Source organism: Cervus canadensis, chromosome 1, assembly GCF_019320065.1.
Source record: "Cervus canadensis isolate Bull #8, Minnesota chromosome 1, ASM1932006v1, whole genome shotgun sequence".
NCBI classification, from domain to species: Eukaryota; Metazoa; Chordata; class Mammalia; order Artiodactyla; family Cervidae; genus Cervus; species Cervus canadensis.
In genome coordinates, this window is record NC_057386.1 from 27,967,887 (window position 1) to 27,986,339 (window position 18,453).

Below are 18,453 nucleotides of genomic sequence, written 5' to 3' on the forward strand. Positions count from 1 at the left end.
AATGTCTTCTTGGTGCTATTTAGGGTTCTGATATGTGAATATGAAGTTCAAAGGGAAGTAAATATTGAAACAGTCTCTGCTACAACATATGTCAACAGTGTATACATTCTAGCAGCATCAAAGTACCACGTGTGTGGCCAAGCAGATGGTGTGGATAGTGGAGCTTTTTATACCAGTATAGGAGCTGGGCTGAGAGCAGAGGCTGGCCGAGGGGAGGGCTGGCCTCCCAGGGTGGAGGTTGGGCTCTATCTGGAACATAAAACTGGGTCATTTGAAAGTCACATGCACTTCCAGAGAGAACTGCCTTTTAAGCTATCCTTTTCCCTCCCAAATTTGCTTTTCTTGGAAGAGTACTTGCTATAGAAGAAGCCATGCATTCAATTCACCCTTGTGCATCACCAGAATTTGATTAATTGATCCATTGATTTAATTAGAGACCAGCAATAAAAGATAAAGAAAACTCCTAAAATTTTACCCCTGTCCCAACTTGTTTCATAGTATAGTTTCCCAATAACCCTGTAAAGGGTGAATTTCAGTCTACTATTGAGACAGCAATGTCATAGGGGCATATAGGTAAATAAGGGGGTATCAAATTATTTTCTTATTTTATGTCACAATTCTCCCAGTAACAAAGTTTTCCTTCATTGATGTTTTGTTACATTGTTGACTTTGAACGTTATGTTCAATAATCAAAACATTAATGTTCCTTTTTTTTCAATTGAGTAGGAAGTTGATATTATTCTGTGTTGTCAAGAAAGGATGAAGCTGTATTTGGACAAGGCCATTGCCCAACTGGCGTAAGAACTTTATCTTCTCTATACAATTAAAAATCTATCATGAAGCTGTACTTCCATGCCTCCCAATCAGATTTCTCTTAGCTTATTATGTAAGGATTTCTTATACATGGACACACATCCATATGCACTTATATGTTTTTATTTAGAGGTTAAGATGAATATTTGGGATATTTACTTTCCATTTTTATTTTAAGAAATATGTTTTTGCAATGGTTTGGAAAGGATTTTTGTCCTAACTTGAAGTATGACTGAAGTTTCTTTTAACTCAAAAGACTTCATTTTTTGATAAGAGATTGACTTGTACACGTTCAGATCAACAGCTGGAAAAGCAATGAATTGTGACACTTTTATATTTACCCCTGGAGAAGGCACTGACTACCCACTCAAGTATTCTTGCCTGGAGAATTCCATGGATGGAGGCGCCTGGCAGGCTATAGTCCATGGGGTCGCACAGAGTCAGACCCGACTGAGAGCTACTTTCACTTTCACTTTTATATTTACTCTCTGCTCCTCCTTAAAAACTCAGCCTTCTCTGGTTTCCTGGCAACCCTGGTACATGGTCCTTGGTGCTGTGATGACATCATTGCATTAACTACATCCATGGCATTGCAATCATTTACCCATCCTCTCTAACCAAATGCAAATTCTTCTTCTCTTGGCAATAGTAGATAGTTCAGTTCAGTTCAATTCAGTTGCTCAGTCGTGTCCAACTCTTTGCAAGTGCATGGACTGTAGCCCACCAGGCTCCTCTGTCTAACGCTATAGTAGATAGTAGGTACTTAATATTTATAGTGGAGGTTGAGGGCAAAGAATAATAGTCAAAGGAGGGTTTGAAGCCATGATAACAACTGTCGGCATAGAAAAAGTACTGGCTGAAAGGACTAGAAAGATCAACATGCATTTGATGATGGCCATGGAAAGAAGTAGTGTGGAATATGTCACACAAAGGGAACGATCTTTCTGCCTGTATTGATGTTGTCAGCAGTAATGTGTGATGTAGGCAAGGGAACAGGTGCTCTGAAAGTGGTGGTTTTTCTCAGTCTGCTGACCTTTAGGATGGATGCTGTGAAGGTCAGTCAGGTTCAGATGGCTAAGGTGTCTCTCAAACTGTGATTGAAAGGGCTCTTTAATTCAGAAATAGGTAAGGACTGGTTGTGGATGACTAACTGCCCATGGCTTGGTTAAGTAAGCGGATGTAAGACACAGCAGCTGTGATATTAATTTCTGGTTTCTGCTCCTAGGAAATTGCAGAATCAGTTGAGTGTGGTTCCAATGATTTTTCTGTTTTCTTCTGGTCCAGTTCCTAATCTTCATTTTTTTTCCCATAATCTAAAATCTGCTGCTCATCTTCCATATCCTCTGCTCTTTAATACACAGTGGGCAAAATGCCCACCTAATTTCCTGGGATGGTTTCTCCATCCAGGAGATGGGGGCTGGGATCCCTAACATGGTTACTGGACTTGGTCCAGTACAGGCAAGGGGAGAGGGGTTTCAACTCTACTTGTCTTGGGAGGAATGATGAAGAAGAAACAACAAGACCAGTGAGGATCTCAGCTGAGGATGGAGTCTCATTAGAAAGCAACATGGCAGCATAGATCTCTCCCCATCTCGGGCGCTAAGGTGGTGGATGGAGAGAAGACCTTCCTAAGGCGGTTCTGAAGTCAGGTCAGAGGAGGTCAAGGGTGTCAGCCCAAGACAGGAAGCCTGAGGAGCATCTTGGTCCCAGACCACAGATGAGGAAGGTCTTTGAGTCCCAGAGATTCAACCCAGTAGCCTGAGGCGAGAGATTGGACATGAGAAGCAGCAGGAAGGCAGCCTCCTCCTCTCTTCCTGTGTACACGGATGCACTGACTTAGAACTCACAAAATGCAGACGACCTGCACGCCGCTACCCTCATTTCTACTTTACAAACCACAAAATTAAGAGCTCTGACAGGTCCAGTGAAGTACCCAAAGGCACAGGCCAAGTTAGAATTCAGCTGGTTCAGTCACATGCAGGTTTTCCTGGGTGGCTTTTCTGTGCTGAGACCAGAATTCAGAAATGACTAGGATTATCCAGTTCTTTACCTCTTTTGGGGCTCTCTGTATGTGATTTTTGCGATTGCCTCCTCAATTTTTACTCTAGCCCAGAACTTTCTCCCCAGTTCCAACAACCCACTTCTTATCTCCACTTGGATGTTTAATAGACACTCAGACATTAAGCAAGACCTTCTGTGTTCTTCCCCCCTAGCCACCCTCAATTTCGCCCACCTCCACTGATGGCTTCCTGCTATTCCAGTGACTCAACATCAGCTTTTATTTTTATTTTTTTTCACCGACGTCTGATCTCTTAGGAGAGTCCCCTGGTTTTATCTTTAAAGCATCTCCAGAATCTAAGGCTTTCTCACCTCCTTCACTGCCGCCCTGTTGGTCTAAGCCACCACTGTTTCCCGCCTGGGTAACTGCACGTGTCTGCTAATGGGACCTCTCTGTCCCCTGAAGTCTGTTGTCAATCCCACATCAGAATGATCCTCTAAGAATGTAAGTCAGTGGTCTCTCGTTCCACCTAAGAGGAAAAGCTGGCTCCCTCCAATGGCCAGTAAGGCTTCGTCTGGTCTGGTTCTCCCTCTGCAAGTCTTGGGTCAAGCACCACCTCCTCTAGGAGTCCTACCCTGACTATCCTGTTTAAAATCATCACTCACATCCCTGGCCCCCCTTTCCTGCTTTGTTTTTTGAATTGTTCCGCTAACAAGCCACAGGATTTGCCTATTCCTTATGGGGACTGCCTGTTGCCTTGCAGTAGGATGTATGCTTCTCTAGGGAGGAGACCTTCGCTTTGTCCATTTTGCTTCCTGGGTGCTGAGTAGGCACTGTGTGATTATAGCATCTCAGAGCTCACCAAGGGCTCATCCTTTCCAGGAGGGCGGCCGCTGGAGCATGAGCTTGGGTACCGAAATTCCTGATCTCTTTCTGCACACTGGCTCCTGCCAGGGAGGTTCATTTTGACTCTTGGTTTCTATCTCCTGGCAAACCTCTCAGACCTGGGGTGACCACAAACTGAGGTCATTTACAGATGGAAGGAGGCTGACTCTGAATTCCTAATAACTTCACAGGGGATTGCTCTCCAGGGATAGAAGAGAAAGGGGTTAGGATGTAGAAGAGGAAAAGGGAGAAGGAAAGGGAAGCACAGATGTGGACAGATTGCTGCAAACCAGTGTCCTGTCTGGGGCGGTTTGTGTGTTAGGAAGATGGGGGCCAGCCTGAGGGGCTGCAGATACCCAGTTCTGTGTGTCCACACGTCTTTTGCCCGTAGCAGGGGCAGTCTGGACGGAGTTCTCACCACTCATATGTATGGACATCTCCAGGGGAAGCTCCTTGTTGGTTTCTGCCGTACAGTAATGTGAATCAGCCATAGGTATACATATGTGCCCCCCTTCCTGAGCCTGCCTCCCACCTCCCACCCATTCCCACTCTCTAGGTTGTCACAGAGCTCCCGGTACTCTACAGCAGTTTCCCACTAGCTCTCTATTTTACGTATGGTAATGAATGATTTGGTGCGACTCTCTCAGTTCGTCCTACCCTCTCTCCTCCTCTTGCTGTGTCCACAAGTCTGTTCTGTACGTCTGTGTGTCTATTCCTGCCCTGCAAATAAGTTCATTAGTACCATTTTTTCCCCTAGATTCCATATATATGCCTTAATATACAATATTTGTTTTTCTCTCTCTGACTTAGTTCACTCTGTGTAACAGACTTTGGGTTCATCCATCGCAGTTCAACTGACTCAAATTCATTCCTTTTCATGGAGTAATATTCCACCACATACATGTACCACAACTTTATCCATTCACCTGTTAATGGATGTCTAGGTTGCAGGGGAAGCTCCTTTTAATGGAGAAGTTGGACATTGTGTGAAGGAGCAGACTTTCATGGGAGGTCATGGGAGGTCATGGGAGGGAGTGGGTGTGGGGATGGGGGTGGGGGTGGGGGTAGGGGTGGTTCCCCACCCAGAAGGGCAGTCACGCTTCCTTGTGTGATATTGTTTCCTAAGCCTGAAGCTCTGGCTCTTTCTGCCTTTTAGAGCGAACAGAGCCGCCCAGCACGAGCTGGAGAAGGACCTGAGTGACAAGCAGTCGGCTTACAGGATCGACGATAAATGCCACCACCTGCGAAACACGTCGGATGGCGTCAGCTACTTCCGTGGAGTGGAGAGGGTGGATGCCACGTAAGTAGGCACAGGCTGCCTGTGATTTCCATGCCACTGAATTCATTCTCTCTGCTTTCCAAGGGATGCAGCATACAGGTAAGTTGGAAGTCATGGGAGGACGCAGAAAGGTAAGACTCACCTGCTGTGGACCGGTCCTCAGTAAGCTCACGTGTTCTGTGGCCACTTGTATCCTGTGATCTTTTGTAAAAGAATTATTTGTTGTTTATAATCCTAACTATGAAAATAGCACCTGCTTGAGGCAGAAAACCTAGAAAACACAATTAGGCATAAAGAAAATACAGTGTTACCAGTGTATTAGATGCCCTGGATGGGGCGGTGGGGTGATAGGAGTACAAGCTGAAAAACAGTTGAAGGTAGAATAATTTATTTCCACTCTTTGTTAGACCTGCCCTGTCCATGGTTTCTTTGCCAGGCCCCTGGATGCGATCTGGGATGGATGGTCTTTTCTCTATGAGAGGACCTGTCTCTCTGCATCTTGATAACCCTGTGGTACCTTTCTTTGTGTGTGTGCTCAGTCACTCAGTTCTATCTGACTCTTGCGACCCCATGGACTGTAGCCTGCCAGGCACCTCTGTCCATGGAATTCTCCAGGCAAGAATACTGGAGTGGGTTGCCATACCCTCCTTCAGAGGATCTTCCTGATCCATGGATCGAACCTGGGTCTCCTGCATTGCAGGCAGATTCTTTACTGTCTGAGTCACCAGGAAGAGATCTTAAAAACTCTCATCCTAAGTAAAAGATTTGTAACTGTGTGTGATGCTGTTGGTTAGACTTACTGTGGTGGGCATTTTGCAGTATATCCATAAATCAAATCATTATGTTGCACATTGGAAACTGATGTAATGTTACATGTCAATTAGAAGTGGAATTTCTGGGTTATGACATTTGAGAGACTCAGTTCACACTGCTCTCCATCAGGCCTGTAGCAATTCAACATTCCTACCTGCAGGATAGGGCTTCCCTGGTGGCTTAGACGGTAAAGAATGCCTGCCAGTGCGGGAGATGCAGGATCAACTGCTGAGTCGGGCAGATCCCCTGGAGGAGGAAATGGCAAACCCACTCCAGTATTCTTGCCTCGGAAATCCCAAGGACAGAGGATCCTGGCGGGCTACAGTCCATGGGGTTGCAAAGAGTCTGACACATCTGAACGACTAACACATATACCTGCAGGATATGAGTGAATCTGTTTCTAAACATGCTCATTGGAAAATAATTGTTCTCTTAGCTCTTTGCTGTTCTGACAAAGGGTTATTAGTAAGCTGGTTTCAGCAGTACTTCTTTGATTAGTCGTGAGGTTGAATAGTTTTTCGTAATGTTTATGGGGCTGGTGAGACACCTTTCTAATGAATGGACATAATCACACCCTTCAGCAATCCTTTCTCCCCCTACATTGGTAGTGAACTTAATATATGCTGTGGCTTTCCAGAGTAAGCAGTGAAACAAGGAGCAATTAAGACAGGTTTAAAAGACGCTTTGCTCTGATGTTTACACTTCATGCAATAAAACCAGAATCAAGCAATTTGGTTTTTTCTTTTCCTTTCTCCGGATGGACGGTTGCCTGCAGACCGTCTAGGCTGATTCATCATTGTTTCCGTTGTCTGGATCTGTTTCCTTTCTCTTCAGGGTCTCAGTGCCCGAGTCCTGGGCCAAATTTACCGACGACAACATTCTTCGCTCCCAGAGTGAGCGAGCCGCCTCTGCGAAACTGAGAGAAGATATCCAAAACCTCCTGGTGGTGACGGCCAACGAGATGTGGAATCAGTTCAACAAGGTGAACTTGGCTTTCACCAACCGCATCGCTGAAACCGCGGATGCTAAAAATAAGATTCAGACTCACCTGGCAAAGGTAAGCCCGGCAGTGGGGGGGTGGGCCCGTGTCTGACCTGGAGAGATAGGGCAGGGGCTCTGGGACCACAGATCTCCACCATAAGGCAGACAACTTCCTGGCCATACAGACTAAAGAAAATGAGAACCAGTGGGAAGCGCACCATTTACGTTAGCCAGGTAGCCAGGTGTCAGCATGAAATTGGAATCCACTGGTTTGGGGAACACAAAGAATGCACTATATCATGAAAGGCTCCTAGTATTTAACAGTTACAAAAATATTATTATTAAAGTTTAATGAATCACTGTATGTAACTAGCAAGTGAATTTATTATTAGAACATATGGCAGGGATGTTTTCTGTTAAATTATTTCAGCCCCCTTTTTTCCTGGAATATAAAACCAAACACAGGAAACTATTAGGTGGTTCAAGATGTTTCTGATATTGAACTTTTTAAAGTACTTTTGTTTTGTAAGGACAATAAAATGAAGGATTTAGGCAGAATTTGTGGGTTTCGAGATAAACAAGGAGCTCTTGTATTACTTAGTATCGGGCTTTGAGCTCTTATTATTTCTGTGGATTATGCTGCATATAGTTTTCTGTTTCTCTTTTTAAGAACCTTACACTGTTGGCTGTGTTTCTCTAAGGAGGTACTATTTGATTGAGGGCGCCATTCTTCCCAGGCTGCAAGAATTTACCTTCCCTTCTCACAGTGAATTCTTTGGGCCACAAACATTTGGGCCAGACAGCTTCTACTTCGGTGAAGGGCAGAGAGATGGATGAAAGGTAGTTTTTGTTCCAGGAAGTTTATGTTTGTAGAGAAGGTGTGTGTAACTTGAAAAGCTCACACACAATTAAAAACAATAGAAAATTACAAGTTGTGGTTGCCAAATAGCCAATAAAGAAATTGTTTTCGGGGTTTGGAGGAAGAAGCGAACATTCAGGTGGGGCAGCATCATGAATGAAACCTCGAGAGGTGGCGGATCAGGGGTTGAGTCAGGTCTGTAAAGAGCCTGGTCAGGTCTGTAAAGAGCCTGGTCTGGCTGGCACGGACAGTGTGTGTCCTGAAAGAGAAGCTTGGAAAACTAGGTGGAACCAGACCGTGGATCTCATTGATGGGAAGGGTTATGATCCCCTGGGCATCTAAAGGGGAGTGAGAGGTCATCTAAAGGCAGGGTCCCCTGGCCAGTGAAAGGTCATCTAAAGACGTTTTAGAAGGTGACATGATGGAGTCCCTTTGTTCAACAAATTTTTATTTACCACTGTATTAAGTTTGCTCAGGCTGCCATAACAAAGCACTCAGACAGGGCGGCTTAAACAACAGACATTTATTTTCCCACAGTCCTGGAGGCTGAAGTCTGAGGTCAAGTTATCTGTAGGGTTGGTTTCTTCTAAGTCCTCTCTCCTAGACTTGTAGATGGTCACCCTCTCCCACCATCATCACGTGGTCTCCCCTGCATGCACGTCTGTCTCAGTTGCTTCTTTTTATAGGGACACCAGTCGGACTAGATCAGGACCATCCCTAATGACTTCATTTTGACTTCATTACCTCTTCAAGGGCTTCCCAGGTGGGGAGGGAGTCAGGTGTAGGTAACTGGAGTGACCTTTTTCAAGGCAAAACGAATATAAATTCGGGCTTACCAGACCACCAGCGCTCCTCCCTTCCATGGAGACACCCCAGAGCTTGACCTTGGCTTGCTTCAAGGCATATATTCCACTGGCAGGAAAGCCTCTTTGAGGTTAGTGAGAAGAGACAGCAGGAAGATAAAGACTTACGGGCACACAAATTTGGGAGGGAAGTGGGTGCCCTCAAAGTTCCTGGCCCCCCTTTTCTCTGGGTCACGTACAAATGTGCAGTAGTCAATGTCTAACAGCCGGTGATCTGGGGAAATGAGGACAGCGAGCTTGGGTTTGCAGCATTTGCCCATTTCTGTGATGTCAGTGCTCACACGCTGCATCTGGAGGATGCTCTCCGGAGGGTGCGAGCAGGTGCCGTACCCCCCACCACAGGTCCCAGATGGTGCTGGAAGGAGGAGGCCCCCAGAGAACCCCTGTTCCCAGCAGAGGAGGAGTCTGGGTCTCAGATGCACAGGGTGGGAAGCAGGTTGTTGGTGGTTCGGCACCAAAGCCTCAGGCGTTTGCTTCTCCTGGTACAGACCCTGCAGGAGATTTTCCAGACAGAGATGACTATCGAATCCATCAAGAAGGCCATCGTGGAGAAGTCTGCCTTCCTGAAGGTGGCTCAGACCCGTCTGGACGAGCGGACCAGGAGACCCAACATAGAACTGTGCAGAGACATGGCTCAGCTGCGGTGAGTGGGTGGTGAGAGGTGGGGAGGACCAGGCTGGGGTCATGGTGATGGAGGGGGGTGCCTCCTGGGTCTGCTTGAGTTCCTCTGGGGAAGCCCCCAGCCTGCCTGCAGCTCTGAGCTCCTTTCAAAGGCATGTCTGCCAGCTTGGGGATATGGGGGACCCTAGTGATGGTCTCAGTGCTGGAGCTGTTTTGTTGTCATTGTTGTTCAGTCACTAAATTGTGTCCAACTTTCTGTGACCCTGTGAACTGCAGCATGGCAGGCATCCCTGTTCCTCACCATCTCCTGGAGGTTTCAAGTTCATGTCCATTGAATTGGTGATGCTATCCAACCAGCTCATCCTCTGCCACCCTCTTCTCCTTTTGCCTTCAGTCTTTCACAACATCAGGATATTTTCCAGTGAGTTGGCTGTTTACATCAGGTGGCCAAAGTGTTGGAGATTCAGCTTCAGTATCAATCCTTCCAATGAGTATTCAGGGTTGATTTCCCTTAGGATTGACTGATTTGATTTCCTTGCAGTCCAAGGGACTCTCAAGAGTCCTCTCCAGCACCACAATTCAAAAGCATCAATTCTTCAGTGTCTAGCCTTCTTTATGGTCCAACTCTTATATCCATACATGACTACTTGAAAGACCATAGCTTTGACAGGAGGCTTCTTTAAAGTGTCAGTAATGGCATTAGTATTTGCAGCTTGGGATGATAAGTTCTTGAAGTATAGAAGATGGTGATGGATGCACAAGATTGTGAAGCTACTAATGCCATGAACTTAAGAACTGAGATGGTAAATTCTGTGTTATGTATATTTTACCACGGTTAGAGAAAAAAGGAAATGACATCAACACTACATACAAGAAAAGTGTTAACAAACATGTAGCCTCCTTCAGCGGGTGGAGGAGGCGCTGGGTTCCTTTACACCTCCCTGGAGTCTCCAGGGTTTCTAGATTCCTGTCTTGGAAGCAACTCAGAGGTTGGCTGCTGTGAGCTTCTCAGTCCCCTGGACTCATCAGAAAAAGGACTTTGGGCACCAGCTCCCCAGACCCCATCTGTCTGTTCCCACCGCTGCTCTCTTTCACCTCTTTGGGTAGCTAATACCTGCTCTGGTCCTTCAGAGCATCCTTGCTGCTGCTAAGTCACTTCAGTCGTGTCCGACTCTGTGTGACCCCATAGATGGCAGCCCACCAGGCTCCCCCATCCCTGGGATTCTCCAGGCAAGAACACTGGAGTGGGTTGCCAATTCCTTCTCCAGTGCATGAAAGTGAAAAGTGAAAGTCAAGTCGCTTAGTCGTGTCCGACTCTCCGCGACCCCGTGGACTGCAGCCTACCAGGCTCCTCCGCCTGTGGGATTTTCCAGGCAAAAGTACTGGAGTGGGGTGCCATTGCCTTCTCCGTCAGAGCATCCTTAGGATTCCCTAGGCCCCGACAGCTCATCTCAGCTCATTTCAGTTTGTTCTTGTTCTCAGTAGAAATTGAAAGCAGCTGGTCTTCATCAAGCATCTCCCACGTGTGCTCAGTGGGAGGGAGCTGAGTCCACACTGCATCTGCTGGACACTAGGTGTATTTTATTCTTATCGTTTTAACCTGGAAGATTCCTTTTAGATGGCCTCGTGTGGACTTGGCCACCCTCACCCCCATTCTGGCTTCATTTCCAACTTCTCAGTACCAGCCTGTCTGCCTCTTTCTGGATTTCATCATGGCTCTGCTTAGGTCTTGAAACAATTTGTGTAGAAGCAAGTCAAATTTATAGCAACTGGAGGAGTGATGGGGCAGCACTTGAACTTGTGCAGAGGGGAGAGGCCACTGGCCTTGTGGTCTGCCTGCTCCATGATAGAGTTCCCTTCTATCTAGGGACGAAAGGACTCTGAGCTCGTACCCAGGGAATAAGCAGGGGGGTGAGGCTGTGTGTTTCCCAGAGGGAAGGTAAGCGGGGGGGCATCTTTTTTTTGCTGTTGTTTTTTTAATTGAAGGATAATTGCTTTATAGAATTTTGTTTCTGTCAAACATCAATGTGAATCAGCCATAGGTATACGTATGTCCAATGGGGGGTCTTTGTGAAGCCAGAAATTTGCTTTATAGAATTTTGTTTCTGTCAAACATCAATGTGAATCAGCCATAGGTATACGTATGTCCAATGGGGGGTCTTTGTGAAGCCAGAAATGATGAAGGTGATAAAGGTGGTGATGCTGACAATCACCATGAAAGTATTAGTCTCCCAGTCAAGTCCGACTCTTTGCAACTCTCTGGACTGTAGCCCACCAGGCTCCTCTGTCCATGGAATTCTCCAGACAAGAATACTTGGGTGAGTCACCATTTCTTTCTCCAGGGGATCTTCCTGACCCAGGGATTGAACCCTGGTCTCCTGCATTGCAGGCAGGTACTATATTGTCTGAGCCACCAGGGAAGCCTGACAATCACCAGAGCCATTGTCAATTATTGATCTTATTCTGTGCTGGGCACTGTCCCGCATACTTTACCTCCTGCATGATCTTCACTTTATAAATAAGGAAACTGAGGCAGACGTGGGCTGAGTGACGTCTCCTGGCTGGCACCTGCTGAGAGGATAGTTAGAATCCTTGTCTGTCTGCTGCTGAGCTCCGTTTAGCCAAGTTGGCGATTTGCTTCTGCTTCTCTTTCATTGAGGGGGGACCCCTGGCACCCCCCGTCCTGGGCCTGAGCTCCTCTGGCTTCTGGATGTGCCGTGGGATGGCGTAGCTGAGCACAGGCTACATCTGGCTCTCGGAGAAGAAGATGAACCTGAGGGTCACAGAGGAAGCATCACTGCAGAGCCCCCTCCACGCGTGTTGTCTATGTTGGATGCTGAGAGACGGGCTCTAGACCACATGCCACTGGCTTTCCTCTCCCGCAGCAGCTGCGTTTCTCTCAGTGGAGCTGTTGTCCGGCCATCCCTTGGAGGAGGCCAGCCACCCAGGCCACCTTTCTCCAAGTGGGTTCCACAGAACCCCTACTCACACACAGCCCATCTCGGAGGATAAATGGGCTCTACTCCGGAGGCAGCCAGTCGGAAGTGTCTGTTTATTATAGGAACCTGGTAGTGAGTGGGGTCACACCCATTTGGCCAGTTAGATTAGATCATGAATTGTGGTTTTATGCAAATATTATTAGGAAAAGCTGAGCTGCAGTTTCATGCTCTGACAATTTCTGCAAAGTCATCGAAAGTAGAGGCGGGGAGAGAGAAATTGTCCAGGCTGCCATCAGACCAGCACAGGGCTGCTTTCTGGAAGGGTTTTGGGTCATGGTCAAATTTGACTTTGCAGTTATCAGACAATGAGGTGTTTACAGCCACTTCTAAGATGCTGAATGCGTTTTCCTCTTTTCTCCCCCTTCCCGGCTGAACAGAATTTGCTTTTTTTTTTTTTTTTTCTTTACTTCCTGGCGACCCTGCTGTGTGTCTGTTTCCTCTGCTCCTTTACCAACTTCAGGACAAAACCTGCTTTTGTTTCCATAAAGATTTCTTGTTAAAATATCGTTGCCAAAAATATGGTCCCAGAGGAACAACTGTGGAAATGAGGATGGTTATTGAGGGAGGGGATTATTTTTCTTTTTCAATCGAGCATTCTGAAAGCAGCCTTTGGCTGTCTGGATGAGGAAAACATAAGAACCCTGAACTCAGGGGAGTGGGGACAGAGAAGAAGTGCTGTTTTCATTTCAAGACTTTGCTTTGCATTTGAAGTTTTTCTAAATGGGTCCTTTCAAGAGCAATTCTAAACATTCTTGGCATCCTTGGTGGCAGGCCAGACCAGACTCTGCTGTACTTCAACTTGATTTTTTTTTTTCAAACGATGGTAGTTTTATTTGTATTTGAATGCAAACTGTTTTTCAGTTCTGTGATTTCCCCCAGAAGGAGTGGTTCCAGCGGAATGGCTCTCTGCAGTCTGCCAAAAAAATAAGGAAACTGAGAGGGGAACATGGCCTTGAAAGAGGAGGAAAAATGTATTTGTAATGGTGCAAGTTGAGGGAGGCGTAATACCTCTGCCCTGCCTTCACACAGCAATAGGAAAACAAGGATGCTAGCTGCCTGCATTCTAAGTATCTTTTTAAGAAATTGTATTCCTTTTAAGAAATTGATATTTTAATGTGTCTTTCTTCAGAAGACCTCTCACAGATAAATTTCCCACTAGACTAACATATTTGGCTTGGAGGAGTAAAGACTCATATAATCCTGCTCCGTCCCTACCTTCAGGTTCAGGGTTCCTTTTGAAGCAGTGAAAACAGCTCAGTGAAGGATGTGCGAGATGAGAAGCAGGCCGGTGTGATTATAAACAACGAGCCCTCGTAAATCCTACCCCCAGCCCTATCCAACAGTCTCTCTGAAGACCTGTTTCTTTGCTAGTGGTATTGTAAGCCCTGGGATCTTCAAAAAAGAAACTTAACTTTTTAAATCCAACTTGACCTTAACAACAACAAAAAAATATGCTTTTAGCTCTGTTCTCAGATACTGCATTTACTGATTTTAGACCAAAGGAAACTTTGGCACAAAAGTTTAATTCCTCCCCTCCCCCATTGCAACATAAGAAAACAGGTTAGGTTCTGAGATGAAGTCACGGTGTGGACGTGCACAGGCTTGTCGTTGCTTGCATGAGCCTTTTGGGGGTGCTTTGCAGTGCCCCCCAACCTGGGGCTGGGGGCTTAATGTTTTCAACCAATATTAAATTATATTCTGAGTCTCTTTCCCCATGAGCATGCATGCTCAGTCACTTCAGTCATGTCCAACTCTTTGGGACCCCATGGACTGTAGCCCGACAGGCTCCTCTGTCCATAGGTTTCTAGACAGGGGTTGCCATGCCCTCCTCCAGGGAATCTTCCTGACCCAGGGATAGAACCCACGTCTCCTGCATTGCAAGCTGATTCTTTACCCACTGAGCCACCAGGGAATCCCAAGGCAAGAACAAATTCTTTTATAAAAGGTATGGCTGTGTAGTACCCCATCATCCAGCTATGGTGTCTGTTATCATCAGACATTGATGTTATTTCCTCTTGTTCTCACATAATATTATTCAACACAAGTTAACACAATGAAGAAATCATTCCTTTATCCTTCTATGTCAAACTCTTCACTTTGTTCAAATTCATGAGCAGGAGAGAGTGCAGAGGCCAACTTCCCTGCTCTCTGCTTCTGGGTGCTGAGCGGGTCGGGCAGGAAATGGGACCCAGTTCTTTATTATGGTTGTCAAGGCCCCTGATTTCCTTCCATCTTCCTGGATGACCATGCTGTGTATAAACATGGATGTGTGCCCGTAGGGAGGGCAGTTCATCAGTCCCTGGGGTTTAGTTTCTTCAACTGTAAAACAAGGAAGCTCGGCTTGATGACCTCTCACATTTATTTTTCAGTTGCAAAGTTCTGTGGAGCTATAAGATGGCCTTGGTATAATGATTTAAACATGGCCTAAATATTTTTCCATGATCATGAGATCATTTTCTAGCTCCAGGGATGTCCCCATCCCTATTTGTTCACTGTCACTCTTCTTTTTAGATTATGGTACATTTTAGTTAATTTCATGCACTCCAGTCTCCTGATAAATGAACCTCCAAATAAGGAGAACTTTAGCTTTCAATTGCTGGTCAAAATTTGATGAATTTGGAGTTGGTGTTTTCACTGGCTTCCCAGGTGGCTCAGTGGTAAAGAAAACGTCTGCCAATTCAGGAGACACAAGAGACGTGGGTTTGATCCCGGGGTTGGGAAGATCCCCTGGAGGAGGAAATGGCAACCCACTCCAGTATTTTGCCTGAAAAATTCCATGGACAGAGGAGCCTGGTGGGCTACAGTTTATGGAGTCACAGAGTCAGACACAACTGAGAGACTGAGCATGCATGTATATATGCACATAAACTAATGCAGTCAATAGATTAATTATCATCATTATTGTCATTTTGTAACCTGTTTCATATTCTTTCTCTTGATTGACCATGTGGTCATATCCTTTGGATATTATTGGCCAGATCAGACTGCAAAGGAGTCCTTGCTTCATTGTTCTTTGGGAAGAGAAAAGGTTTCTAAATATAAACACAATAGAAGACATCACAAAGAAAAAGAAAGACAGCTTACTTAAAATTGAAATCTTACTTTTAACAAAAATATCATAAGCTAATTAAAAGTCAAAAACAAATTAAGGAAAACATTTGCCAAATTGTTTTTTGCAGAATTGCAAATGCCCAATAGACATTGAGGAAAGATTCACTGATAAAGAAATGAAAATGAAAACAATGTGGATTAAAATAATTTGAGAGGGAGATGCTAGATTTCTTTTTTTTAATTCAAAATCATGCCTTTTTTCCTTTCTGTCTTAAGGAAAAATGTGTCATATTTTTCATCAGCAGCACAATCAGAACTGCAACTTGTTTCGTGGCTCATGTAGCTGATTTCATGCATTGTCATTTTCATGTTCTCTTAGGTTTTTGACATTTCCGTGTTTACTCTGGAACTCTGGGGCATTGGTGGGGGGAGGGGCATCATATTTGGAGAAGTACCCCATTAACTAACCCCTCCCCCATAGTTAACAGATTGGACTGAATTCTAGCCACTGAAGACAATCGGGTGTCCCCCTCTTCCTAACTATGCAAACCATTTTTAATGATAACGTCAGTGTACGACAATTAAGCTGTTTCAGTTTCCCCAAATCTTTATTATTTAAAAGAAAATCAAATGTTTAAAAGTTGGCCTTTTAAAAAAAATACAGCTTTCAATATGCATGTGTGTATGACCAATGCGAGCATGAAAACTCGCTGGTGTCCCCCAGCCTTTTGGATTCTGGTTATGGACCACAGGGGCTCTCCTGGTCTCATGCAACTGTGCACCGATACTGTTCCTGTCGACATGAAGTAGTTCTGAGGTTGGGGTGACCGGTGGGAATGCGGGAAGCACAGGCGCCCCCGGTGGAGCAGTGACCAGCCTGACCTCTGCTAACCTAATGGGCACCTCTTCCCCATGCAGGCTGGTGAACGAGGTGTACGAGGTGGACGACACCATCCAGACCCTGCAGCAGCGCCTGAGGGATGCGGAGGACACACTGCAGTCGCTGGCCCACACCAAGGCCACGCTGGAGCATGATCTGGCGGTCAAGGCCAACTCTCTATACATCGACCAGGACAAGTGCATGAGCATGCGCAGAAGCTTCCCCAGCACCCTGCGCCTGGTGGGCTTCTGCTAGGGGCTCTCCCCGGACCAGACGTGGCGCTCACGGGACCAGGCAGGACCAGGGCGCTGCGTCCGCACTTATGCAAGGGATGATCTGCTCACTTATTAAAGGATCGTATTTATAGACACGTACTGGGGTCCTGTCTTGGAGAACCCTTTCTTTGCATCCAAACCTTCATTCTCTATGATTTTACTAGGCTTCTGGGCTAGAGAAATACAATGTAACAGACTAGGTTAAGAACATTTATTTGTATTATTCCTGTTATTCTGTGTAATATGAATGGGCTGGAAAGGAGAAGTGTATTTCCTCTGAGGCTGTGGGGACAGAGATCCTGTCCTGGCAGGTGGGTTTTGAGAGGAGAGCGGTTTCTGGGAAGGTGGTTGTCTGGGTCCTTCAAGCAAAATGGAAGCTGGAAAAAGTGCATTTGGACAATAGTAAGGAGACAGTTTGGCTGTGATTCCTAATGGAGGGTGTGTATGAAGAAAGAGGATGGGTGAGATGCCTGGAAATGTTGGGGGAGGGTTTCAGTTCCATGTCGGTTGGGGGAACAGTGGGCATCTCTGAGTGGGGACATGTCCTTGTGAAAGCCATGACTCGGCAAGGAGAGTCTGAATTAGAGAGATGGCCGTGGAAACCAAGAGGGGAGAAATGCCAAACATGGTACAATGAATCAGCAGGACTTGCTCACCTCACCTGTGAATGAGTGCGGAGGGTCCAAAAAGGTGACGATGCTGGATGGACCAGTAAACGGGACATCACTTACATTGTAGGACGTCCCGCCTTATCTCAGGGGTTGTGTATTTTTTAAAAAAACTTTTTGTTTATTACAAATGAGAAACATTTGCTGAACATCTGTTTTGGAAAATAGGGAACACACACACAGAACCCCTGAAAATTGCTATTTTCACAACACCCAGAAATAATCACTGAAGCTTGTTAGCATTTTATGGTACATGTTTCCAATCCTTTTTCTATTATATGTACATATAAAATTTATTTGCATATATAGGTAATATGTATGCAGTATTTATGTTTATTTACAAATATGTATAATGTAATGCTTATATTTAAATACATGATTAATAACATTAATTGGTAATCTCATTTCCTTATTCAAATGGGTTTCTGTCATTAGCTGTTAATACACAGCATAATTTTTAAAAACTTTGCCTCAGTGTCTGTATAAACAATAAATACCACTCGTGGAAATGTCAGAAAATACAGACAAGGGATAACAGAATATTTGCCTTTCTATGGCTGATTTATTTCACTATTTTATCATTTATATGTGGAATCTGAAAAATAAGACAAACAATGAAATTAATAAAACAGAAACAGACTCACAGAGAATAAACTAGTTGTTACAAGTGGGCAAAGGGGGGAGGGGAGGAGCAAAAGAAGGGTAGGGGATTAAGAGGTACAAACTATTATGTATAAAATACATAAACACAAGGAAATACAGCCTTTATGTTTTAGTAACTTTAAAGGGATTATAATCTGTAAAAATCTTGAATCACTGTCATACACCTGAAGCTAACATAATTCTGTAAGTCAACTATACTTTGATAAAAAAGAGAAAGTACAGATGAACAAAAGAGGAAAACAAAAATCTCCAATACTTCTAAACTAACTAGATGCTTTGATATACATATATTTTGTGATTTTGTGCACATTTTCCACTCAGAAATGGAATTCCGAATAAAGTAGCCCTTATAAAGCTGAAACTTACTATGTGACTGACTCCATCCCCAGAGCCTTGCTCACCTCAACTCATTTATGCTTTTTCTACTTGAAAATGTATACTCTTTCCATGTCATTTAATCCCTTTTCACAGCATCATTTTGATGGCTTTTTAATATTCCATTGTCTTGAGTTTTTAGAATGGTTTATGTCCCATCCCCCGTTATTGGATATTTTTATTGTGGCTGACTCTTCTTTTTTAATTTATTTTTTAATAAATTTTTTTCTTCTCTTTTTGCTCCACTGTGCAGCTTGTGGGATCTTAGTTCCCTGACTAGGGATGGGATTGAACCTGTGCCCTTGGCAGTGAAAGCATGGAGTCCTAAACCACTGGACCTCCAGGGAATTCCTCTTTATAAAAGGAACTTTTCTTTATAAAAATGTAGCCATGACTGAATCTTGTTAGTGAAATGTCTGCAAAGATGCA

General features: G+C 44.9%; 1 protein-coding gene across 2 annotated transcripts in view; it reads left to right on the forward strand.

The window, feature by feature from the left end:
* TEKT3 (tektin 3) overlaps positions 1-18,010 on the forward strand; it is a 36,296-nt gene extending 18,286 nt beyond the window's left edge. For both annotated transcript variants that reach the window (XM_043473639.1, XM_043473644.1), the window contains 5 exons: positions 727-797; positions 4,854-4,997; positions 6,624-6,846; positions 8,981-9,135; positions 16,082-18,010. In XM_043473639.1, coding sequence (XP_043329574.1) covers positions 727-797; positions 4,854-4,997; positions 6,624-6,846; positions 8,981-9,135; positions 16,082-16,298 — 810 coding nt within the window. In that variant the 3' untranslated portion in view covers positions 16,299-18,010. The remainder of the gene's footprint in view (positions 1-726; positions 798-4,853; positions 4,998-6,623; positions 6,847-8,980; positions 9,136-16,081) is intronic.
* The last annotated feature ends 443 nt before the right edge of the window (positions 18,011-18,453 follow it).